The sequence below is a fragment of the Carcharodon carcharias genome, chromosome 6 (genome assembly GCF_017639515.1).
Source record: "Carcharodon carcharias isolate sCarCar2 chromosome 6, sCarCar2.pri, whole genome shotgun sequence".
NCBI classification, from domain to species: domain Eukaryota; kingdom Metazoa; phylum Chordata; class Chondrichthyes; order Lamniformes; family Lamnidae; genus Carcharodon; species Carcharodon carcharias.
Window position 1 is genome coordinate 82163417 of NC_054472.1, and position 25706 is coordinate 82189122.

At 44.5% G+C, this 25706-nt stretch overlaps 1 protein-coding gene across 1 annotated transcript in view; it reads left to right on the forward strand.

Moving 5' to 3' along the window:
- trpa1b (transient receptor potential cation channel, subfamily A, member 1b) overlaps positions 1-25706 on the forward strand; it is a 198160-nt gene that overhangs the window by 51053 nt on the left and 121401 nt on the right. Inside the window, exons 3-9 of the mRNA XM_041189261.1 lie at positions 835-856; positions 6035-6058; positions 8350-8448; positions 9802-9822; positions 10026-10188; positions 20186-20361; positions 24930-25037. Of these exons, the coding sequence (XP_041045195.1) occupies positions 835-856; positions 6035-6058; positions 8350-8448; positions 9802-9822; positions 10026-10188; positions 20186-20361; positions 24930-25037 (613 nt within the window). The remainder of the gene's footprint in view (positions 1-834; positions 857-6034; positions 6059-8349; positions 8449-9801; positions 9823-10025; positions 10189-20185; positions 20362-24929; positions 25038-25706) is intronic.

The window sequence follows — 25706 nt, forward strand, 5'->3', positions numbered from 1 at the left end:
AAATAAGGCATCTGGAGCAAGGAAACGCTGAGGACAAGGCCTGGTGGGCAAATCTGAGCCCGCCCGCCAGTGATCTTGAGTGTTTCTCATGAATGCATTTTCAATGAGGCGGGATGTGCTGAGAATGGGACGATATGACGTGAGAACCCGCCATTGCAGCCTGAGGGTAAAATGACTTTTCTCAAGCCTATTTTCGCACTCAGTGCAAATCTGGAAGGATTCCACCTGTAAAGTGTCAAACTTTTAAAATTTCTAAGGATTTCCATCATCCCCCAACCCCCTCCCCTGGAAAATAAATCTCCTGCCTTCAGCACTTATATTGCCCTTCGGTGATTTAAAAATCTGTCATTCTTGCAATGTGCATTTTGATGTGCAGCTACGACTTGAATTATGACAGGCTTGTGTCTCTTCAGAATTGAAATGGCTGTTTTTTTCCTCAGGCAATTATTTAAAAGCTTAAAAATTAAAATTAGAGAAAAGTTTGATCAACCCTCATGGATAATGCAGCAAGGTACTTCAGCAATTACCATGCCCCCACCCCCACCACCCACAACACCCATCCTCCCACGGCTGAGCAGGTCCCCAGTGACCCTGACACCAGCCTCCATAAGAAAATGATTCTGACCTAGGAAATGGGTTTCATGACTGGAGGCAAGGAATGGGTGGCAAGTCCCACCCCACAGAAGATCCATGCAGCAAAATACGAAGTCAGCCCTTCTGTCTTTATATCTCATTAAGTTACCTTCAGGCTGGTTTTTGAATTCCAGTATTTTGGGCATGCTTTTTTGTAGCTGTCAGTAAATTTTTCTGGTGTACTGGCTTTCTTGTTTGCAGAATCTTATTGCTGGCCCTGAAGGTAAGTGCCTGCTTCTGTACAGAGGGGCTGTGACTATAGAACAAATCTGTACTCTCAATGTAAAAAAATGGGAAATGCAGCATTCTTCTGAGTCCTTGACTATTTTTATATCAAATGCTGGTTTGCTGGGTTTTATAGCTTTACTTTTGTGAGGCCTTATGCTGACAATGAGATCTGTAGCATAAGGGTATCTGGCATAACAAGGGTTAATGTAGGACTGAGAAGCAGGATGTAAAGAGACATATGACCGAAGACGAGAGTCAGTTGTGGACTGGGAAGAGACTTGTGCAGGAGCGAGTCATACCCTGTATTTATGTACAAAGTTATGTGTTATCGATGAACAATGAGGCCTGAGATTTCAGGTTGGTGGGCCCGCTCGCTGACATGCAAAATGACTGCGGTGACATTGGGTGTGCGCCCCGACATCACCACGCGTCATTCAGATTTTCACTTCTGCAGACATGGAGCCGAGTTGACTGCATGCCTACCAAACTGTGAAAGGCCTATTAAGGCCATTTAAATATCAATTAAAACACTTAACTGAGCTGCCCATCCAACCTTAAGGTTGGCAGGCAGGTGAAGAGTCCAGGCGGCCTTCGCATTTATCATGGAACCTCATCCCCAGGCGGAATGAGGTTTCATGAAGATTTTTAAAGTTTTATAAAATTTTTTAATAACATTCATAGACATGTCACAGTTCATGTGACATTTTCACATGAGGGGTCATGCCTTAATTTTTTTTTCTTCTTTATTAAAATTTTCAAAACTTCAACTAATCTTCCTGAGGCAGCTTTGTGCCTCAGGGTGATTTCTGCACTCTTTCGCACATATGCGTGGAAAAGCGCACTCCCCAACTCAGGCAACCTCTGGGCGCGCATCACGCTGGGCGGGCCAACATAAAATGGCAACGCCCAGCTGATCGTGGGCAGCGATTAGCTGTGTGCCCACCTGCGCCCACTTCCACCCAACCCCCCCCCGACGGGGAGAAAATTCTCCCCCTACTGTTCAACCAAACGAGACTCAAAGCCTCTTCATGAGACCTAATGAATATACAACATAAGCAAGGCCTTGCATCTAATCAGTGAGGTTCATAAAATTGGGCTCAAGATGAAGTTTATCCTTGTGCACATAACTGAGAGAGAACCATTTTGGAGGCTACTTTCAGTCCAGCACTTCAGAGACACCTTGATCTCCCATGAAATGACACTTTACACAGCCTGGGTCCAATTTTATGAATTTGGGTCAGATACAGTATGAGCCTTACCCATAAACAAAACACCACACCAGGGCCGACCTGAGCTTAGCAACTCTATGAGGCTTCTTTAAGAACTTTTTAGCTGATATACCTCTCTTCAATCACAACTATTCAAAAATACCACCTCATACATATGCTGTCCCTAAAAAAATAAATTGGTTCCATTATGTAGCTTATTAGTTACTGCAAAGGAAATCCGTCACACGTGAGTTCAAAATAAAAATAAACAGTAATGTTGGGAAGGGGTAAAGGCAATTTGGTGAAAGAACAACAGTTTCCACAAGTATAGTATCTTTAAGGTAGTGAGGCACTTCACAGAGGTGTCAGTGAAAAAAATGCATGTTGAATAAAAGAAGACAATAGCAGGGGTGACCAAAACCTTGGTTATGGATGGGAGTTTAAGGAGGTGGAAAAGCGGAAGGTTTAGGAAGGCAGTTCCAGAAGGTGGGACCTGGGTTACTGAAGGTAAGGTGAAGGATGGAGGGCTTGCAGTGCGCCAGATCTGAAGAACAGATAGTAGCATCTAGAGGAACTTACAGAGACAGAGGAGCTTAACTCATGGAGGAAGTAAAACACAAGGATGAAACTTTAAAATTTGAATTTGGCAAATCAGGAGCCAATGCAGGTCAGTGAGGACAGGTGGTAAGTAAGATGGTGTGAACAGCTAGAGTGTTGGATGATCTGTTGTTAATGAGAGGTGGAGAATGGTAGGTTAGCCAGAGAAGAATTGCAGTAATCAAGTCTGAAGGTAACAAAAGCATAAAAAAGATTTTTGCAACAGATGACCTGAAGTAGTGCTGATGAAACAAAAGTTGAATTATATGATCGCTGTGATGGAGGGGATGTGAGCTTGAAGGTTCACAGTTAAATATTGCTGGATTTGTGAATGGTTTGGTTCAGCCTGGAGTCAGTGACAGGGATATGTTGTATGTGGTGGAGGCTGAAGATAAAGTCTCTGGTCGTCCAAGAGTTTAGCTGGTGAAAGTTATATCTCATTCAAAATAGGTGTTGGGCAAGCAATTTGAGAGCATAGAGTGAGTTAAAAGATTATGAGAGTTGTGGAAAGGTAGAGCTAGATGTCATTAGCATTTATTTAGAAGTTGACCTGTGCTTTTGCTGATTAGCAGTACTTGCCCAAGGAACACAAGAGAGAAAACAAAGTGATAAAACTACACATTAAAGTAAAATCAAGGGAAAGGGATGAGGGAGAAAAGATAACACAGCCAGCTTGGCATGGGCTTGGGGGCTTCTTAAAATGGAATGGATTCATTTACACCAATTTTGGATTTTAATGCAACTGAACTCATGCGAGTGCCTTGTAAATTAATGCAGATCAGGGGCTCATGACATCATATGACACCTGATGCATCTTAACCTGGGCCTTGTGATATGATGCATATGTATCTTAAAAGGAAATGTATCTTAAGCTGTTGTCAATCACAACCACCTCAACAGGATGTGATGTATTAGTCTCATGACTTCCATTTCGTCTACAGCAGCAGTTGGTAGGAGTCAGATATGTATACTTCCAGGGAGCTCTGGATTTCTTTGCCCTATCTTTCTCCTTTGAGGGGATATACCTTGATTGTGCCTGAACAATTTCCTCTTTGAAAGTAGCTCATTGTTCAGCTACAGTTTTTCCATCAACCTTTAGTTCCAGTCTATCCAGCCCAGCTCCGTTCTTGTCCCATTGAAGTTGGCTCTCCCCCAGTTAATTATTCTTACTCTGGGTTGTACATTGTCCTTTTCTACCATCATCCTAAACCTTACAATACAATGATCATTGTCTCCTAAACGTTCCCCCACTGACACTTGATTTACTTGGCCAACCTCATTTCCAAGAACCAGGTCCAACAATGCATCCTTTCTTGTTGGATCAGACACATACTGCTGTAGAAAATTCTCCTGAAAACAATCTAGGAACTCTTGCCCCTCTCCACCCTTTACATTAGCACTGTAACTAAAGTCCCCCATTATAACTACTCTATAATGTCTGCATATCTCAGTAATTTCCCTCAGATTTGTTCCTCTAAATCCTTCCCACTATTTGGTGGTCTATAGACTACACCGGGCAATGTAACTGCACCCTTTTTGTTCCTTAGCTCCAGCCAAATTGATTCTGTCCTTGAACTCTCTGGGGCATTCCTTTTCTCCAGCACTGCAATAATCTCCTTAACCAATACTGCCACCTCTTCTCCTTTTCTTCCTCTCCTATCTTTTCTAAACACTTTGTACGCAGGAATATTTAACACCCTGTTCTGCTCTTCCTTGAGCCAGGTCTCTGCTATCACCACAACATTGTATTTCTACTTGGCAATCTGCATTTATAACTCCCCAATCTTATTTACAATACTCCGTGCATTCACATACATGCACAGTAACCCTGATTTAGAATTCACGACCTTCTCCTTCACTCTGACTCCAGTAGTTTACTATTCTCTGTACTAGTGCTATCTTTTCCTCCCAGTATTTTGTGCACATTGGTATTCCTCTCTAATATTCTCCCCTGGTTCCCACAACCTTGCCAAGTTAGTTTAAAGCCCTCCCAACAGCACTACCAAAACAGCCTGCAAGGAAATCAGTCCCGACTCTGTTCAAGTGCAGCCTGTCCTGCTTGTACAGGTGCCATCTTTCCCTGAGCCAATCCCAGTGTCCCAGCAATTTAAAGCCCTCCCTCCTGCACCACTTTCCAGCCATGCATTCATCTGCCTTATTCTCCTATTTTTGTACTCACTTGCATGTAGCACTGGAAGTAATCCGGAGATTATTACATTTGAGGTCCTGCTTGCTAATTCTTAACCCAGTTCCCTAAATTCTGATCGCAGGAACATATCTCCCTTTCTACTTAATTCATCGGTATCAATGTGGAGCACGACCTTTGGCCGATCACCCTTCCCCAGAAGAATGTCCTGCAGCCGCTCAGTGACATCCTTGATTCTGGCACCAGGAAGGCAACATACCATTCTTGGAATAATGTCCACAGTTGCAGAAACACCTGTCTTTTCCCTTAACTAATGCATCCCCTATCACTGTTGCCCTTCCTTCCTTCTTCCTCCCCTCCTGTATAGCCAAGCTGCTCGTGGTGCCACAAACGTAGCTCTGACTGCACTCCTCTGAGGAACCAGGGCCCTCATCAGCATTGACAATGGAAAACCAATTTGTGAGCAGGATCCCAGTGGACTCCTGCACTACCTGCCTAGTTCTCTTGGATTGCCTGGTGGTCACCCATTCCCTTTCTGCCTCCAGGCTCCTAAGCTGAGGTGTGACCACCTATCTAAATGTGCTATTCATATAGCTCTCAACCTCACAGATTTGCCACAGTGACTCCAGCCGCCATTCAAGCTCTGAAACCTGGTGCTCAAGTTTCTGCCACTAGCAGCACTTCCTGCACATCTTGTCAATCATGACACCGGTAGCGTCCATGAATTCCCACATATTGCAGAACATGCATTCCACTCGACCGAGCTACCCTGCCATGTCTTAGCTTTATTTTATTTTGGTTTATTTATATTACCTTATTATACTTGTCCTGAATTTCCTAGTATTTCTGGTATTTCTCACTTAAACCTAAGTATAGCCAGTTTTTTTTTTAAATGCATTTTTCTAATTTACAGCAATTTAAAGACAATCCCTAACAGCAGTTTCTAACCAATCAATGAACTTACGGTTTTCCTTTGATATCACTATTTGTTTTCTCTCACTCTCCTTTCAAACTCAAAATGGGCTGGTTCCGAGCAGCTGACTGGTGTGTCACTCTGACTCTCAGTTAAGTGTAGGCCTCAAGCCTCAGTCCCGATTTACAATCTCTCGCTCCTGGTTGCTTCCTCGCAAGTCCACCGCCCCTCCAACTCCCAGGTATGTGGTGTAGACCTCAAGCCTCGGTCCCGATTTATATTGTCCCACTCTGCATTGCTTTCTTGCAGGTCCACCACCTCTCCAACTCCCAGGTAAGTAGAGAAGATCACCTAACTCTGCAATGTAGATCATCAGCCAACAGGCTGAGTGGCATAATTTGAGCGGCACAATTGTAACCGAATATATATATCCATTCTGAAGGTTCACATTTCATTGTACTGTGGAACCAATGCGGAATTCTATTAGGCAGACAAGTGCGGACAAACCTCCTGAGTAATCACTTGTTGATACTCACAGGAGTAAAAGATGCATTACTCGAAAAAGAGGGCAAGATGACAGGTGCCCATGACCAGCATGTGGGTTACGATTTACCCAATCTGAACATCGGACAAAAAGTTTGAGCGTACACTTAAATGATGTCACATGGATTTCAGCAAAATAATTAATAAATGTCCAGAACCAAGATATTACGTACGAACACCAAATGGCTTTGCAGTGTGACAAAACAGATGCCAAATCAGAACAATATTACAACCAGAAAAAACAAACAAACCTTTTGCAAACAGAACATTGTCTAGGATACAACACTAGCAAAGAACCCCTAACCAGAATTCTGAAAATGTAGAACAAACTCCAGCCAAGATCACCATAACTAAATCTGGATGGATAAGCAAACAGCCAATATGTTTCAGAGAGATATCAATTTGTTGCTTTGTCGCATGGTTTATTCAGGCAAAAGGTGCAGAATTTTACCCTGATCGGGCGGGCGCGTGCCTGACCCAGCTGGATGTGAAATTGTGCGATATTTCAGTCAGCGGGAGCGTGCAAGTCGGAAGCCCGCCCGCCCACCGACAATTAAGAGGCCAATTAAAGTTATTAAAGGTGCAATTGTCTCTGATTGTTCATGGTCCATCCAACCTCATGGTTGGCGGACAGGCAAATTGGCTAGGCGGACTTTGTGTTTTTCATGAAAGCTCATCCAAGGGCGGGATGAGGTGTCCGTTATTGAATGACAGAAAAATAAAAATCTATGGACAGCAGTTTTATCATGTATATGCTCAGGTGACTGATTGTGATGCTTGAACATTATTTTACTGATTTTAAAATCTCTATTTGATGCTTTTCAGGTCTTCAGCTCCCTGAGACTGCTCTCTGCCTTCAGGGAGCTCCCTGTCAGCACTCGCCCGCACTTACATCAGTGCCCGCCCCCCACCTTCCCCCACCTCGGCTGCATTGAGCTTCTCAGCGTGCTTCAGGCTGGCGGGCAGCTAATTGGCCAGCCAGTGTGAAATTGTGTCCGGGGGCCGATTGTGATGGGCAGTCTGTTCCCCGGCTGATTCCGGACCTGCCGATTGCGCCCGCCCGCCAACCTAAAAATTCTGCCCAATGCTATTTTCTTTTGCTGCTATGTAAATAGTCGACTCTCTAAGAGTAAATCTTTGGTTAGAAAACAGGGGGAATATTGTGAATTGCTCTGTATGTACTCTAAGAGAGCATATCTTAAACTGCTAATCACTACCACCTGCACAGGATGTGATCTATTAGGCCCATGAATTTATTCTGTCTACAGCAGCAGATGGTAGGAGTCAGACATGTGTACTTAACATCCTAGTTAACAGTCTTATCTTCAAATAAAGAACCAACATTATTTTTTCACCAACCCTTGTCGTGTGATTGGTATGTTTACATTGAATAGACGAACATAACAGGCTTCAGCTGGAAAGCTAACAGGCCTTTACTATCCAGTAAAACAACTATCAGAAGGACAAAGAGGCCCTCCAAATTAAATGGAGCTTCCAGGTGCGCGTCACGCTAGGCCCGCCCACGTAAAATAGCGGTGTGCAGCTGAACGCGGGTGGCAATCGGTTGCATGCCCACCCGCGCCCAACGCCCTCGACAGGGAAAAAATTCTCCCCCATTTTACTTTGTGCTTTGTTTGAATCCAGCCACTGGAGAATTTTCCTCTTGATTGGTGACTTGATTGAGATGTACAAAATTATGAGGGGAATAGATAGAGTAGACAGGATAAAATTGTTTCCCTTGGTGGAGAACTCTAGAACCAGGGGACATGATAAGTGGCAGAAGGTGTAGGGGAGACATGAGGAAGAACTTTTTTTACGCAGAGGGTGGTGTGTGTCTGGAATTCGCTGCCCAAGTTGGTGGTAGAGGCAGAAACTCTACTCTTTTAAAAAGTACCTGGATCTGCACCTTAAGTGCTGTAAGCTGCAGGGATATGGGCTGGGTGCAGGAAGGTGGGATTAGAAAGGGCACCTGGGTGTCCTTGGGCTGGCATGAACAAGATGGGCTAAATGGCTTCCTTCTGTGCTGTAACTTTTCTATTGTTCTATGGTTCTATGATCCCTATTTGTTTCAGTTTTACTAGGATTCCTTGGTGCCTTATTCAGTCAAATTCTGCTTTGATATCAAGAGCAGTCACTTTCAACTTAACTCTGGAATTCAGGTTCTTTATCCATACAGAAAGGTAAAGAAGCAGAGAATCAAAAGACAAAGAAGCACAGAATAAGTTTAACAAAAATAAATTCTATGCTTATACCTATTGCTGGATGAGAAAGTATATGATATTTGGAAAGTACGGGAGTAGGAAGGACAAACATATTTGATGCATGAGATCTGATCACCTCGTATCTTGGAAGTACATGAACAATGCTTTGCCTCATTTTCCCCTCAAAACAAAGCTTATCTTATCAATTCCCTGAAATAAAATGGTCCAGATAAACATCAAGAGAAGGACGAATGGTAATTTTTATTGCACGCATAAATATTAGCTTAAGAATTGTCAAAATTCAGTGAGGTGAATAGCACTTGCCACTATTTATTCAGGCAAGAGCAAACATGTGATTGAATGTAAGAATCAAAAAGTTGTTGCCGGAGATGTGCACTCTGCTGTAGCTTTGCAAAAACAGCATCTTGTTGTCTGGCACATTAAACAAATTTTTTAAATAGCGTGAAGCTCTAGTAGAAAGAAAGTAAACTTGCCACAGAAAGTTAAATCAAGTCATTTCAGGTCTAAAAACCCTTTCAAAGTCATGATGAGTGTTAATTACTGCCAGTCAAGTTCTTTTACACTGAAAATTAGCTATTAGAAATGTGGAATCTCATTCCTTTTGGTTTTAATTGTTGTTTGAGATTTAAAAAGTTTAAAATTTAATCTCGTCAACTTTTTCTTCCTGCCTCTTTATCTCTCAGTCCAATTTTCCTTTCCCTCTCTTTTCCTCTTTCTGTAACTGATTTTGCATTGAATTTACCATTTTAATTTATACTTCCTCATTCAGATTTTGTGCTGCTAACTTCACAATCCTTCATTATGACTGATTAAGGAGATATGCCGTTGCTTTCCCTGTACACTCAGGTTCAAGATTTTGCTGCAGCAGTTCCATTTTGAACTTAAAGCAAGTTGCATGACAAAATATCATGGAAATTAAATGGACAAAGGCAAGTCTAACTAACAGCAGGCATTGTTCATTGGCCTCTAAAAGCAATTTTTGGGCTATTATTTCAACAGATTTCCCAAGATATATTTTGCAGGATACAAATTGATGATAGTACTTCTACTAATGTTCGTCATAATTACTATCAAATTAACATACTTCTGTGTGCCTTAGTGATAATTTCGAATATTTTCTGTTGCTTTTCAGGATCATGGCTGTGTAAATATAGGTTTAAAAGAAAATCAAGCTGCGCTTGGGGAAAGCCAAAGTAAATTATTAGCAGAAAAATGATGAAAAAAGGTGCAATGAAAAATCTTTTCAAAAGCGTGAGGAGAAATAATTGTGCTTATTCGTCAGTTGAAAGTGTGTCCTCATTAACTCCACAGAAAAACAGAAACATATTTAAGGTAAGTGTATGAAATGTAGTATTTGAAGAAAAAAATACTAAATTATTGTCCATGTAAAATAAGAGAATTAATTTTTGCTAAAATAAAACATAAATACATTTGATAGAACTCAAGCATAATAGATTTTTGACACCACAAGAGATGAAAAATGTTAGCTATTCATATGGAAATACATTATTTTGAAATTTAATTTTATATCTTAGCTGGTTGATGATGGTGATATAACACAGATTGAAAAGTTAATGGAGGAAGACCTTGACTGCCTCAGCAGAATGGATGAACATAAATCAACCCCACTACACTACGCTGCTGGAGCAGGTCACCTTGACATTTTGACATTGATCACTGAGCATGCCAACTTTGAAGGTAAATGTTAATTAGATGATAAACTGGAAGGAAGTGTGCACTTTTTACATGTGAATACAATATAAAGTGCACCAGTTTGTAAGGGGGTATTTTAATATTTCAACCTGTCGCTCATTGTCTTGGCATACTCAAAGCCAATCATGGAAAGACCACCTGTCCCAGGTGAGTGGAGACCTAATTTAAATGGCGGTTTAGCTGTATGCAGACTAAAGGTTGCACAGTTTCAGATCTGCCAGCAAAAGCTAGTGATAATCAGCATCCTGGTGGCTGGAAACCTGGACGTTCCAGGAAGTGCCAAGGTATCCTTCACTTTGACCCTGCTTTGTGGCTGGGAAATGAACATTCCTCAAAAAGCTAGAAGAGGAACCGTCGGTCAACAGGTTTAATCTATAAAGACATTAACCACACTTGCCACTGGTTTCAGCCTGTAAAGTGTTAATAAGGACAATTTTAGGTGGCTCTACTCTCACCTTGTGTGGTTGGAGGAAGAATTGGAGATTTGAATGCAGAGGCCATGGAATTAATGATTGGAAACTTAAGACTTCTACCAATTGATTTTGGATTTGCCTTCCCTTAGTGTCACAGGAACACTTAAATTTCAGAGGTCAAGAAAAGGAAAAGGTACCCCGCTTGCCTTGTCCTCAGCATTCCAGGTATCTTTGAGACTGAAATATTCTCTAATTAACACATTAAGTCAAATTTTGAGCTGAGATCCTCCTTTGCATAGTTTACATTATAAATCACAAGGCATTGGAATCAATCTGCCAAAAAATGTATAATAATCTTTAGGAAATATGATACTAGTGTATCAAGACCAAAAGAGTCAACATTCACTATTGTCGGCTCCCAAAACGATAATTCAACCTCAAGAATTCAATCCCCACTCCGTGCTGACTTTAGGCGGGGAAGCATCATTGGCTATTGTGCTTCAGGGCACGTGAAATGAAGATCATTTAGGGATCGTGCTCCTGCTCAGTGGCCCTTACTGAGTGTACAGGTGTGTAACTACCTGAATTGCACTCACTGTAGAATGTCACACATATTAACACCATTTGATGGAAGTATTGATGAAAGTATTGCTCCTTGGTGAAACAATGGAGTGGATTTTAACTCTTCTCTGCTCATGAGGAACAAAGCACAGGAGAGGTTAAAATTAGGCAAGTTTGTTTATTGGGTTGAGTTTACTCCCTTTCCTGCCCAAAGTCATTTTCTCTTCACCAGCTTTCTAGCCTGCCAGGGCTCTCACATTAGACAGGCTGAGGCCTAACTGATTAGGATTGTATTCGCTGGAGTTCAGAAGAATGAGGGGGGATCTCATAGGAACCTATAAAATTCTAACAGGACTAGACAGGGTAGATGCAGGAAAGATGTTCCCGATGGTGGGGGAGTCGAGAACCAGGGTTCACAGTATGAGGATATGGGGTAGACCGTTTAGGATTGAGATGAGGAGAAATTTCTTCACCCAGAGAGTGGTGAGCCTGTGGAATTCATTACCACAGAAAGTAGTTGAGACCAAAACATTGTATGGATTTCAAGAAGGAGTTAGATCTTGGGATGAAAGGGATCAAAGGGTATGTGGGGAAAGCGGGAGCAGGCTATTGAGTTGGATTATCAGCCATGATCATAATGAATGGCGGAGCAGGCTCGTAGGGCCGAATGGCCTACTCCTGCTCCTAGTTTCTATGTTTCTATGAAATGAAAAAGTCACAGCCAATGATGTTATTGATGTGGTTTTTGCCTGATTTCAGCGGGAGATGGGTGTCCAATATTAAAATGAGGCTTAGCCATTAAAATCAGCCTGGATTCACCCCATTCTCTTCCTTTTGGGTCCACTTAGAACTCCCCACATACTGATAATCTTTTAAATGAAAACCAAATCAACAAAATTGGGATAAATCAGGCACAGCCCCTAATTCAGGTCAGCTGTAAAACCAAGAACAAAGTTTAAAGGAAACTTACAAACTTTAAATCAAAATGTGGTTAAAGGGGTCAACAAAACATCCCAGTCCCCGCGGTGCCCACCGAGCACGGAAGGCCTCGAGAGTGCCAGCAGACACCGCGTGCTCCTTCTCCAGGGACATCCGGCAGCGAACGTAGCCATGGAAGAGGGACAAACAATCGGGCGGGACTCCCCCGTCGATCGCCCGCTGCCTAGACCTGTTAATGGCCAACTTGGCCATGCCCAGGAGCAGGTTCACGAGGAGGTCCTCCTCCTTCCCGACCCCCTTCCGCACCGGGTGCCCATAGATCAGGAGCGTGGGGCTGAAGTGCAAACAAAACATCAATAAAAGGTTTTTCAAATAACTAAAAAGGGAGTGCAGCCTACAACACCCTACGTATATATGGTCCACGGACTCCACAAGACCGCAAAAAGAGCACGTGTCCTGAGAGTCCGTGAACCTATGCATCCTCTTATTATAAGGGACTGCTGCATGCAACACCCTCCAACCCAGGTCCCCGATAGAAAGGGGGAGGACACCTCCATAAAGGGCCTCCCATCGGGGGCCTCCGCCGCCGGATGGCAACAAGGCACGCCAGGGCGTGTCCGGGCGCCGGACAAGGGCGAGAAAATGGAAGGTGTGCAGCAGCAGTCCGTACAAAAAGCCCCTCTTTGCCGTGCCAAAAGGCACAGAGGGCATGTCCCCGAGGCGGCTCATATTGCGGGGCACCAGCACCCGAGGGAGGGTTCGGGGCTTGGGGCCAATGTGGAATTCCGTCCGAACAGGGGAACGCTCAGACGGAAGACCACCGCGCACCTGGGCCACCTCAAGACCCAAAATAACGTCGGGTCCGAGCACGACCGTTCTCAGGTCTTGGATGGCATCGGTTGCGACCTGGACACTCACAGACGCGCGTTGCGCCAACTCCTGCGGGAGCATCCAGCCCAGTCCTCCGCCACCCAGCACGTCCCCGATCCTGGTCACCCCTGCGGCCACAGCCCTCCTCTCCGCCAACCACTGAAAAGGACGGAGGGGCGGATTCCTGAGCAGCGGCTCTCTGACGATAGCCGCTACTCCTGACGGGGGAGAGCTGCGTCGTGAGGCGACCACTTTCCAGACTTTGATCAGGTCCTGGTAAAAGACGGGCAACACCTGCAAGGAGCCACCGAGGCCCAGCTGTTCTATAAACAGGAGCTGCACGTCATAATTCAGGCCGTGCACCTGACGGAAGAAATACATCATCAGGGCACACCATCTAGGAGGAGGCTCGACGTAGAGGTATCGCTGCAGGGTCTGAAGGCGGAAAGTCGCCACCTGTGTGCGTAGGCACACTAGCGCCTGACCACCCTCCCTAAGCGGGAGACTCAGAACCTCGGCAGCGACCCAGTGCAGTCTTTTGTCCCAGAAGAAGTCGACTAACAATCTCTGGATTCTTGTGACAAAGTCCGGGGGAGGAGTCAAAGTGACCAGCCGATACCACAACATGGCGGCGATCAGCTGGTTTATGACCAGAACTCGACCTCGGTAAGATAGCACTCGGAGCAGTCCTGTCCAGCGCCGCAGGCGAGCGGTGACTTTCGTCTCCAGTTCCTGCCGGTTTGCCGGCCAGGATTCCTCAGCGGGGCAGAGGTGGACCCCCAGGTAGAGGAGGCTGGTCCTGCTCCAGGTGAAAGGCCTGAGCTCCTCGGGTAGGGGATCCATCAGCCACTGACCAACCAGGAGTCCAGAACATTTACCCCAGTTGATCCTGGCAGAAGAAGCGGCAGAGTAGACCTCCTGGCACTCGTGCATCCTCCGCAGGTCAGCCGGGTCACTAAACATAAGGAGCACGTCATCGGCGTAAGCTGAAAGGACCACCCCGATGCCCGGCCCGCGCAGAACCAATCCCGACAACCTCCTCCGCAAGAGGCGCAGGAAAGGCTCCACGCAAATAGAATACAACTGGCGAGACAGGGGGCAGACCTGACGTACCCCTCTCCCAAAGCGAAGGGGCGCCGTCAGGGACCCGTTAACCTTCACTAGACACTCCGCGGCAGTGTACAGAAGTCGGATCCGGGCGACAAAATGCGTCCCGAACCCGAAAGCTCGCAGAGTTCCGAGTAAGTATTCGTGATCCACCCTGTCGAACGCCTTCTCCTGATCGAGAGACAGGAAGGCGCTCGACAGACCAGCCCTCTGGGAATGCTGGATGATGTCCCAGACCAGATGGATGTTATCATAAATGGTTCGGTTCGGGACGGTGTAGGACTGGTCAGGGTGGATCATGTGGTCCAGCACGGTGCCGAGCCGAGAAGACATGGCTCGGGCGAAGATTTTGTAGTCCGTGCTGAGGAGGGAGACCGGGCGCCAGTTTTTTAGAAGGCGGAGATCCCCCTTCTTTGGCAGCAGGGCAATCATGGCCCTGCGCCACGAAAGGGGCATCTCCCCGGTAGCAATGCTCTCCCCCAGGACCCCCGCGAAGTCGCTCCCCAAGACGTCCCAGAACGCCCTGAAGAACTCCACGGTCAGCCCGTCTAGTCCCGGGGTTTTGCCCCTAGAAAGGCCGTCGAGTGTGCTGGTCAGCTCCCCCAGACTTATAGGGGAGTCGAGCTTTCCGGCGCACTCCGGGCCGACCTGCGGCAGGTCCTCCCACAAAACTCTGCAAGCGTCCTCACTGGACGGATCCGGAGAGAACAGGGCAGTGTAGTAATCTCGGGCGATGGCCCTGATGCCCTCCGGATCCGAGACAAGGGATCCGTCGTCGGCCAGCAGCGTAAAGAGCTGCTTACGGACCCCGTGCCTTTTTTCCAGCGAGTAGAAGAAGGGGGAGCCGCGGTCCATCTCCTTGAGGAACCGGATCCGTGACCTCACGAACGCGCCCCGAGACCCGACCACCACATACTGATCTTGCTCCAATTTAAAAATCAACCACAATAGACCAGTCAGGCAGCTGGATAGGAAAAGATTAGAGAGAAGAGAAAGATAACAGACTTGGTGGTAATCTACCACCAAGTGAACAGGAGGTAAGCTTATTCCTTACAGATGCAGTTGTTACTGACAAAGTAGGTGCCATGAATGCCACCTTGTAGAAGTGTCATCATATATTTTCAGTTAATGATTTAACTGTTCGGTTGGCGGGAGGGCGAAAAGGCCAAATGGCCTTTGCATTTTTGGGAAAACCTCATCCGCGACCAGTGATTTAAAAAAAAACTAATAACTTTTAACACATATTTAACATGTCCTTGCTCATGTGACAGGGTCATATAAGGGGACATGTTTTCATTATTTTTAATATCTTTATTTTTATTGTTACTAATCTTCAGCTCTGTGCCTCGGGGAGCTTTTACTGTGTGCATGCACATGCACGTACGTCTGCCCTTGTGCTCGTCCCACCCCCACCGTGACAGCGCTGAGCACTGCAGTGCATGTTTCATGCTGGCTGGCCGTTAGTTGGCCAGCAAGCGTGAAATCCATGTTGGGGCCCGATCGCAGGCGGCAGTCGGCTTCATGACCACTACTGAGCTCACCTGCTGCAGCTGCCTGATGAGGGCAAAATTCTGCTCCATGTCTTAGCTTCCAACACGATTTTCTTTTCTCTCCAGGTGGCATCCTCAACTATTTGAGGGTGGCTGAACTTTGAGCTTATACCATGACTTTATTATGGGACAGGGTGCGGATGCAGGCCCAAAGTCTACCTCAGCTGGAATGGGGTTCAAACCCTGTGCTTTTGGCATCATTTTGAACACAAATCATCTGTCTAGCCAACTGATCTAATCAGCCATCCCCATTTATCTAACACATGAGCTTTAATTACCTAGAATAGTATTTAAATTTAGCTGAACTATGGCACTTAAAAAGGCTCTGAGTTTTAGATAACTTTAGTTAAGTTTTAGTTGCATTTTAGAGGCTGTTTTGACTGTTAACAATTTTGTATTGTTGTTCCATTAGTGAGTTTCTCTCATAATTGCATGCGCCAAATTAGTCATTTGCAATTGTTTTAACAATCAAATTTCCTATTTTCTTCTCACTGTCTTCTTTGTCAGACAGTAATTTTCACTCCAGGTGATAATGTAAAACACCGATATCTTTTCAATAATAATAAGTCCTGATTTTAATTTCCAACATTATCACCTGACAATCCTTTGTTTACCAGGTGTAGAATATATGAAATAGTAAAATGTCAAAAGACATTTGTTGACAAAATCTTGTTGAATGTCCATGGACTAAGCAGTCCCTTTTATTGTTCTTAGACAGGTGTAGTGGTAGTTTTAGGCTTTTAATATATCTGTTAGTAGATGTTGATAAAATGTTTCCCTTATAATTATCTTAAATATTAACAAACCAGTTATCCACTTTTAATGCTGATCTAAGCATTCATACTCCTGAAAATGGGTGAATAGGTAAAGAGAAAAGTGGTTTGCTTCTGAGTGCATTCAAAATTTTTTGGGATCATTAATTCTAAAATTGTGCAGCATTTCACAGCTGGAGAAGCAAATTAAAATCTATGAATTTTACTGTGGGTCAGACCTGGGGTTAGTGTGTTAAATGAAGGCAAGAGTCTAAAGCATTTCCCTAACTGTGAAGAAACTAAATCAGACAGAGGAATATTTTGTCAGAGCATTGGCAAACTTTTGAAAATTATTCTAATTATGTAATTCATCAGCAAATTGAAAATCATTACCACAGGAGGTGCATAGTGGTTGTCTGCTACATATCATTGCCGCAATGATGAAATTATAGTCTCAGAAATTGCATGGCTCAAAGCTGCACTTCACACAATTTATTACAGTTCATTAACTGTGAAGCAAAGAAAAGGCATTTATTATTTTTTTCAGTAGAGGAGGAATGCCAGACATTGGTTGCCCCCAATGCTGCAATTTTTGAAGCATGCAAGCACAAGCTGATTTGCTGTAACATGATGGTCCCTTTATTTTGAAAATGACAATAAGGCTAATCCTTACATCAGAAGCATGACTATGGATTTATTTTATATCACAGAAGCTCGGTGTAGACTTCCAAACATCTTTGGTTCTGTTGTTTTGTTGGAATAAAGCTCATGGGCACTCATTTACACTAAGTCTAGCCATTGTATTAATAACATTCTTTTACAAGATGCTTACAGTTTTGGATAGAGTTTCCACTTTGGAACAACCCAGCTATCTAGGTGAAATTAAACCCATGGATTAAAAGGGAAAATGGCAATATGGATATGAAATTGGTTAAATGGCAGGAAACAGTGACTAGTGGTGACTGGTTATCTTTCAGATTGCAGGAAGGTTTACGGTGGGATTCCCAAGGGTCAGTACTAGGACCATTACTTCCTTGACATGTACTGGGTGTACAGCGCACGGTTTCAAAATTTACAAATGACACAAAACCTGGAAGTGTAGTTAACAGTGAGGAGGACATTGATAGTCAAGCTGGTGGAATGGCCAGGCATATGGCAGATGAAATTTATTGCAGAGAAGTGCAAAATGATACATTTTTGTAGGAAGGATGAGGAGAGGCAATATAAATCAAAGGGTGCAATTCTAAAAGGGATGCAGAAACAGTGAGACCTGTGGGTATATGTGCATAAATCGTAGAAGGTAGAAAGGCAGGTGTATTTTTAAATTAATTCATGGGATATGGTCTTCGCTGGCTGGGCCAGCATTTATTGCCCAGCCCTAAGTGCCCTTGAGAAGGTGGTAGTGAGCTGCCCTCTTGAAGTATATCATGTAGGTATACCCACAGTGCTATTAGGGAGGGAGTTTCAGGATTTTGTCCCAGTGACAGTGAAGGAACGGCAAAATGTTTCCAAGTCAGGATGGTGAGTTGCTTGGAGGGGAGCTTTCAGGTGGTGGTGTTCCCATTTGTCTGCTGCACTTGTCCTTCTAGGTGGTAGTGATTGTGGGTTTGGAAGGTGCTGTCTAAGGAGCCTAAGTGCGCCTTATAGATGGTACATACTGCTGTCATTGTGCATCGGTGGTGGAGGAAGTGAATGTATGTGGATGGGGTGCCAATCAAACAGGCTGCTTTGTCCTGGATAGTGTCTCCTTGGGTGTTGTTGAAGGTGCACTCATCCAGGCAAGTGGGCAGTATTCCATGACTCTCCTGACTTGTGCCTTGTAGATGGTGGACATGCTTTGGAGAATCAGGAGGTGAGTTACTTGCCATAGGATTCCTAGCCCCAGATCTACCCTTGTAGCCACAGTATTTATATGGCTAGTCCGGTTCAGTTTCTGGTCAATGGTAACCCCCAGGGTAGTGTTAGTGGGGGATTCAGTGATGGTAAAGCCATTGAACATCAAGGGGTGATGCTTAGATTCTCTCTTGTTGGAGCTGGTCATTGCCTGGCACTTTTGTGGCATGAATGTTACTTGCTACTTGTCAGCCCAAGCCTGGATATTGTCCAAGTCTTGCTGCATTTGGACATGAACTGCTTTAGTATCTGAAGAGTTGTGAATGTTGCTGAACATTGTGCAAACATAATCAAACATCCCAATTTCTGACCTTATGATAGAAGGAAGGCCGTTGATGAAGATGGTTGGGTCTAGGACACTACCCTGAGGAACTCCTGCAGTGATATCCTGGAAATGAGTTGATTGACCTCCACCAACCACAACCAACTTCCTTTGTGCTAAGTATAACTCCAACTAATAGAGGGTTTACCCCTGATTACCGTTAACTCTAGTTTTGCTAGGGCTCCTTGATGCCACATTTGGTCGAATGCTGCCTTGATGTCAAGTGCTGTCACTCTCATATACCTCTGGAGTTCAGCTCTTTTGCCCATGTTTGAACCAAAACTGTAATGAGGTCAGGATCTGAGTGACCCAGGCAGAACCCAAACTGAGCGCAGTGAGCAGGTTATTGCTAAGGAAGTGTTGCTTGATATCACTATTGATGACCCTTTCCATCACTGTACTGACATTCAAGAGTAGACTGATGAGGTGGTTATTGACCAGGTTAGATTCATCCTGCTTTTTGTGTACAGGACATATCTGGGCAACTTTCCACATAGCCAGGTAGATGCTAATGTTGTAGCTGTACTGGAACAGTTGGCCATGGGCGCTGTGAAAGCTGTTAAAAAAGACATGCAAGATCCTGGGATTTATCAATGGAGGCATTAGAGTACAAAGCAAGGAAGCTATGATAAACTTTTACAAAACACTTGTTTACCCTTAACTGGAGCATTATGTCCAATTCTGGGCAGTGCACTTTAGAGAGAAGATAAAGGATTTAGAGAGGGTGCAGAAAAAAATCATGAGAATGGGTCCAGCATTGAAGGACTAGCTAATTGGCTCTTGCAGAGAGTCAATATGTCTTGACTCTATGCTTCTATGCTACAAACATCTATGTTTCCATTCTATGATTAGTGGATACATGTAATGCAATTGATTTGGTTAATGTAATGAATTGATTAATAATCTGGGGGGTGTGGCCAGGTTCATGTGTGGGGCCAGCTTCCAGCTCAATGATTTTTGAGCTAGTGCTAAATATCATAACTTGAATTGTGCTGTATGTAATTTGTGTTGAAAATTTCATGATTTCGTGTGCTGACAAATTTCAGGCAAGTTGTGCTGAAAATACTAGATAGGTGTTTAGCCATAGCGCACGAGGGGCCCTGGGCATCTCTCTCTATTAGAGAGAAAGAGACAATTGGCCAAAAAGTTTGAGGGACACCACTCTGCATCAAGTATGGGGCAGTTGAGGAGGCCGATCCTAAGTCTACCTTAGCCAGAATGGGAATTGAAGACAACACTGCTGGCATTATTCTGAACCACATGCTAGCCATCTAACCAACTGAACTAACTAGTCACCACTGGGAATCCTAGCACAACCTAATGGAAACTCCTGCCCTAAATGTGCATGTGCAATTTGTGCACACTATCCCGCCGTTATTTCATGCAGATGAAATACTTTTTATGTAAAGAATTAATGTTGTACCACAAATTGAAACAAATCTCAATGAGTGACGTGAGAAAATTCAGAGCTCATTAATGGTCCCGTATCATCTGAGGAAGAATTTCATCATCTGTTGCTTAAAGAAGGAAATGTGTTTGGTCTCAGAGAACATTGTGTTTTGCTTCCATTTCCAGTTTTAAATGTGGTTGATTGCAATGGAAACACACCTTTGCACTGGGCTGCAGAAAAAAATCAAACACATTGTGCCCAATCTCTACTTGACAAAGGGGCGAACGCCAATATTCTGAATAATGCACTGATGTCACCCCTTCATCTGGCTGTGCTTTTAAATCACAATGCAGTGGTGAAGGTAAGAAGTTAATCATTTTTACTATCATATAAAAATTATTATTATGCCATATTCTGTTAATGATTCTCTTCAATGTTGCAACTAGTTTTCCTTATCTTGTAATTCTCCAAGTGTCCTACACAGTTTCTCAGGTGAGAAAACATGCAGGGATGATCTGTCCTCAGCCATCTGTCTGCCTGTACCACCATGTTACTGTTCATTTCAGAAGAACGCAAAAGTCACTTGGTGTGACTCATGCATTGTGTTTGCATCTCCTTTTATATCCAGTTTGATAGCTAGAAAGTATCACAGTATCTTTACAGTGCAGAGGAGGCCATTCAGCCCATCAAGTCTGCACTGGCTCTCTGAAAGAGCATTCTACCTAGTCCCACCCCCCTGGCTTACCCTTGTAACCTTGCACATTCTCTCTTTTCAGATAGCAATCCAATTCCCTATAGAATACCTTGATTAAACCTACCTCCACCACCCTTTCAGGAAGTTCGTTCCAGACTCCAACCACCCTCTGGGTGAAAAAAATTCTCCTCATGTCACATTTACTCCTTTTGCCAATTAATTTGAATCTGTGCCCTTTAGTTCTTGATGCTCACTTGAGTGGGACCAGTGTCTCAGTATTTACCCTGTCCATACTCCTCAGGATCTTGAACACCTTTATCAAGTCTCCTCTCAGCCTTCTTTTCTCCAAGGAAAACAGTTGCAACCTCTTCAGTCTACCCTCAAGCTAGAGCTCTTCATCCCGGGATTCTTTCTTGTGAATCTCCTCTGTACTGAGGGTGTAAGGATTGACAACATTCATCACTCTAGTGCAGAGTGATCAAACCCCTTTTCCCTTTGCTCTGCTATTTTGTTTCATTGTATCTCCAGTCTAAAACTGCATGCAGGACTCTAACCATTGCCTTATACAAACCTATCAACAAATGCAAGTTTCATTTATGTAGAACTTTTAATGTTAGACAGGCAGGCTCATGACACAGAGGCAGGTTTGAGAAAGGTAGTGGTTAAATAGGAGCGGATGTCATCAGCATAAATGTGACATCTCTTTGGATGGTATTATCAAGGGGCAATAAATAGATTCAAATTAAGAGGGAGCCAAGCGTAGATTTTTGCAGGATTCTAGAGATAATGGTATATGGGATAGGAAGAGAAGCAAGAGGCTCTCTGGCAGCTTCTGGGTAAGTGATTACACAACCAGGCAAGGGGAGCCTCAGGGCCAGAGAATAAGGAATTTGAAGGTGCTGTTGTAAATGACTGGGGCAAAAGTTTTTCCCAGCGTTGGATGCAGAAATAAATGACATTGGAAGGATTTGAATGGTGAGAGGTATAAAGAAATGATCAATGATGGTCAGGTCTTTGATTACAACTTCTCATAGTATGTACACATGGCCAGAGATACAACCTCACAAGAAATCTTATTTCAGCAAGTAATTTAAATTTAATTTATCCTTATGCATTCAGGTGAGGTCAGAAATTAGATCAACAATTTAGCAAATATGATCATTAGACTTTGACAGTATTGCAAATATAAATGAGTTTAGATCTACAGTAGTTACAAAGAAACCAAATAAATATAGTTTGGAGAATGCACCTTATTTTCAAGCACTTCATAATTTCAGCCCTGAATGCCATCAAGTTGTCGGCCAAACTCTAGAAGGCCATGAAGGCATGTAGAAGGCTTGGTTTAATGTTTTCAGCCATGTAACAGGAGGTAGTATTATTGGAACATATTCAACTTCACACAAATTGCTGCACATCCAGACACACTGCATTATAATTCTGGGTTAATAGCCCCTTAAACTTTCAGATAGGACATTTACAAATATTCTGTTCTCACGATATTGTTTCATTCTACTCCAGTGAAAAAAACTTCTATCACACATCATCATAGGGTGTCACACATTATCGTAGCTTGCTGCACGCTACATTACTTGGCATCGCAATGAGGGGAGGACCTGGCTGAGTAGAAGATGGAAGAGCTGCACATCTCCACCAATGAGGAGGACATCAAGGGCGATGAGGGTGATGAAGTCCTGAAGGCGAGGATGCCAACGATGAGGCCATCGCACTGGCCAGACTTGAGGCCCTAATGACGTGAAATTCCTGGAGGATGATGACGACATGCAGTGAAGTCACTCCATAGACCTTCACATTGTATCTGTGAATGTCTGATTGAGGGCAGCTCACTTCCATATTTTGAACAGGGCCATATCATGAAGATGCAACCATGAAACTTTAAATGCATCTGATCCTTTCACAGATGTCAGCACCTGTCCACTTCAGGACTACACCATCATGGGACACAGGTGCTGAAGAGCTGGGGGGGCGGCCAGCCCGCCTCAAAGGTGCTAAGAGCACACGGATAGAGTGACAGGACTCTGTGATGCCTGCCCACGACATTCTGGCAGCAATGACACATTGCCACATCGAGGTGCGGGCATCACTGATGTGTCGAGTGGCTGTGAAGCCGGACAATCACTTTGCTCTGAAGGTTACACATTGCACAGGAAAGGGCCCTGGACTGAGATACTTGCCATCATCTTGTGCAGGAACCAAGGTTTTACATCTGAATGATAAAAATGCTGCTTATCAAAACAAGGAGCCATAGACAAGGAGATATTCTTGGAGTTTATTACAGTCGTGAACATTACGTACAAGTAACACCTGTGCCCGTAGTGTGCAACCTTCGTAAACCTGCTGCTACACCTTGACACTCCCCACAGCCGCAGTAGGAGGTGGAGGCAGCCTGCTGACTGTTATTCCTTATGTGTGATTACCTTGGCGGAGTCACCTGGGTGGATGGCCCCGGGATGTGCACCTGCTGATCATCCTCCCTATGGGTGCCCAAGGGCCACTGACTGACTCCTTGAGAAGAAGGGGCAACTGGAATGAGTTTGAGATGCCTCACCCCCTGTCGCTTTGACACTGATAGATGCCTCAACGATGGAGTGCAGCTCCTGTAGCAGTGCAAGACCAATGTCCTGGATCAAAGTCTGCATGACAGCCACCATCCTACCAGTATTGACCTTAGTGCGTTGGCAAGCTGGCACTATTACCTCAGTTTGAATGCAGATGGAATCCTCCATCATGCCTTGCAATCTGAAGAGAGCAGCAGACATCCCTTTGTAATGTTCCAGTGCTGGTCTTTGCATCTCCAGCAACTGAGGTGGAACCAAGTCCAGAGGTTCATCATCTGACTCGGACTCAGCAGATTCCTGGCCTCTAGCTGCCCACTAAGTGCCGGCACCCTTCAATTTTTCTGCTTCTGCCTGCTTTCTGACAGTGCAGTGTGCACACCAAACTGACCCCGAGGCTAATCTAGAACTGGGTCGCACTGAGGTGTGTGTCTCTGTGCAGGTGGAGGGTGTGGTTGAGCACTGTGATGGGTCTTCAATGTTGGTGCCAGCGGATTCCTTTTCCGGGTTTCTGGGGACTGGAGATGACAACTTGGCTCGTGGCAGCTCTCCACTGCTTCCTTGGATGTGCCTGGGAGAGAAAAGAGAGGTGATTAGTGTATGGCAGGGGTCTGTGAAACAGGAGCCATCACTTACAGTGTGGTTGTCTGATGGATGTTGCAGTGCAGGATCCTCGCTTGGTTGAGTGCCGCTAACCTCACTGTCAGCACAGGAGCGGTCCAGATCCTCGCCAAGCAGCTGGATGGCTCTATTTTCAAAGGCTGTGAGGACCTTGATGTCAGACATTCCCCCACCAGGTTGGGACATCTCCCTGTTGTTGCGGGTTAGCTTATCCTGCATGGAGACTGATGGAGAGAGTGTAAGCAAGATGTCTGCCAGGCCACGTGAGAAAGATGCCTGGCATGTGTGGAATGTGAGTGGTTCCATGGATGGCATGAGGACATAATGGGCAGGGGAGATGAGGGTGTTTGTGAGATAGTGAGTGGTGATGTCCCTTGAGTTGGCAGTGAGTAAGACCCCTGTGGGTGTGTGATGGGATTATGAGTGTGAGTTGAGAGTGTTGAGAAGAATGACTTACCCTGGTGGAATGGAGAAGATCATTAACCCTCTTACGGCATTGAGTGGTTGTTCTCTTTTGGAAGTCTTGGCGCTCACTCACAGCGTCACCTCCCATGCTGGATTGGTGAGCTTGGTGGCTGGTCTTTGCCCAGACCGGGGCTAGAAGAGTTCTTGGCGGGCTTCCACTGCGGCCAGAAGGTGCCCCAGAGAGGCATTACTAAATTTGAGAATTGGCATCTTCTTTGCTTTCAAGGCCATCTGTGGCCTGGAGCAGTCCTGGTTTGTAGACACGAAGTAGGCTGTGCTCTGGTGCACTTTAAATATAGTGCCCAGTCTGAGGAAGCACTGAGTTTACAGAATGGTGGGCAAATCTGAGTCCACCCACCAGTGATCCAGCAGGTTTCCTGTGATGCATTATTAATGAGGTGGGACACGCTGGGAAGTGAATGATACAGCACAAAAACCCACCATTGCGGCAGGTGGGGAAAACGTCTTTTTTTCACATCCACTACTACACTTAGGGTGGAATTTTCCATGAATTGCACTAAGTATTTTGGTATATAATATCTTAATTGCCTTTTGCGATATTATCAATTCCCCTAGGTACTAGCCTCCCACAAATCTACGGAGCTGAACCTGGAAGGTGACCTTAGAAACACACCATTGATGTTAGCATGCTCCAGAGATAATGCTGAAGGACTGTCTATATTGGTATGTATTCTATTTCTTATAAGCACTGCATTTGTCTTACTCGTTTGATACATAAACATAAATTTACAACAAAAGAATAAGTATTTCTCTGTTTGACATTCTGTGGTTATCTGGATCATTATTGCTTAAAAGTATTCAAAAATAAGTTTGAATCTATCCCAGACCAATTGACCAAAAGTGTCCTTAATTTGGCACAAAAGTGGTAATCTCCATTACAGACCATAACATAACCGTAGTGAGAGTTGAAAAATGTCATAGTGGTGCACAAGAGAGCGCTGTTCTGAAATTGGGGTTAAAGACTCCTTTTAATGAAGGGCGTATTACTTAGTTCAGCTTCATGCTGGATCAGACCTTGAAGTGCTAGATGCTGATAAAATTTGAAGTTTTTCACTCCACTGCCCTAACCTTAATGATATAAAAGCACAAATAAATTAAAAGGGTGCAGGAGCAGAGGGACCTGGGTGTATACGTACATAGGTCATTGAGGTGGCAGAACTGATTGAGGGTGCAGGGAGCAGAGGGCGATGGTAGAGGGATGTTTCTGTGACTGGAATTCTCTTTCCAGTGGGGTACCGCAGGGCTTGCTGCTGGGGCTCTTGCTGTTTGTGGTGTAAGTAAATGATTTAGGCTTAAACATAGGGGTATGATCAAGGAGTTCACAGATGACAT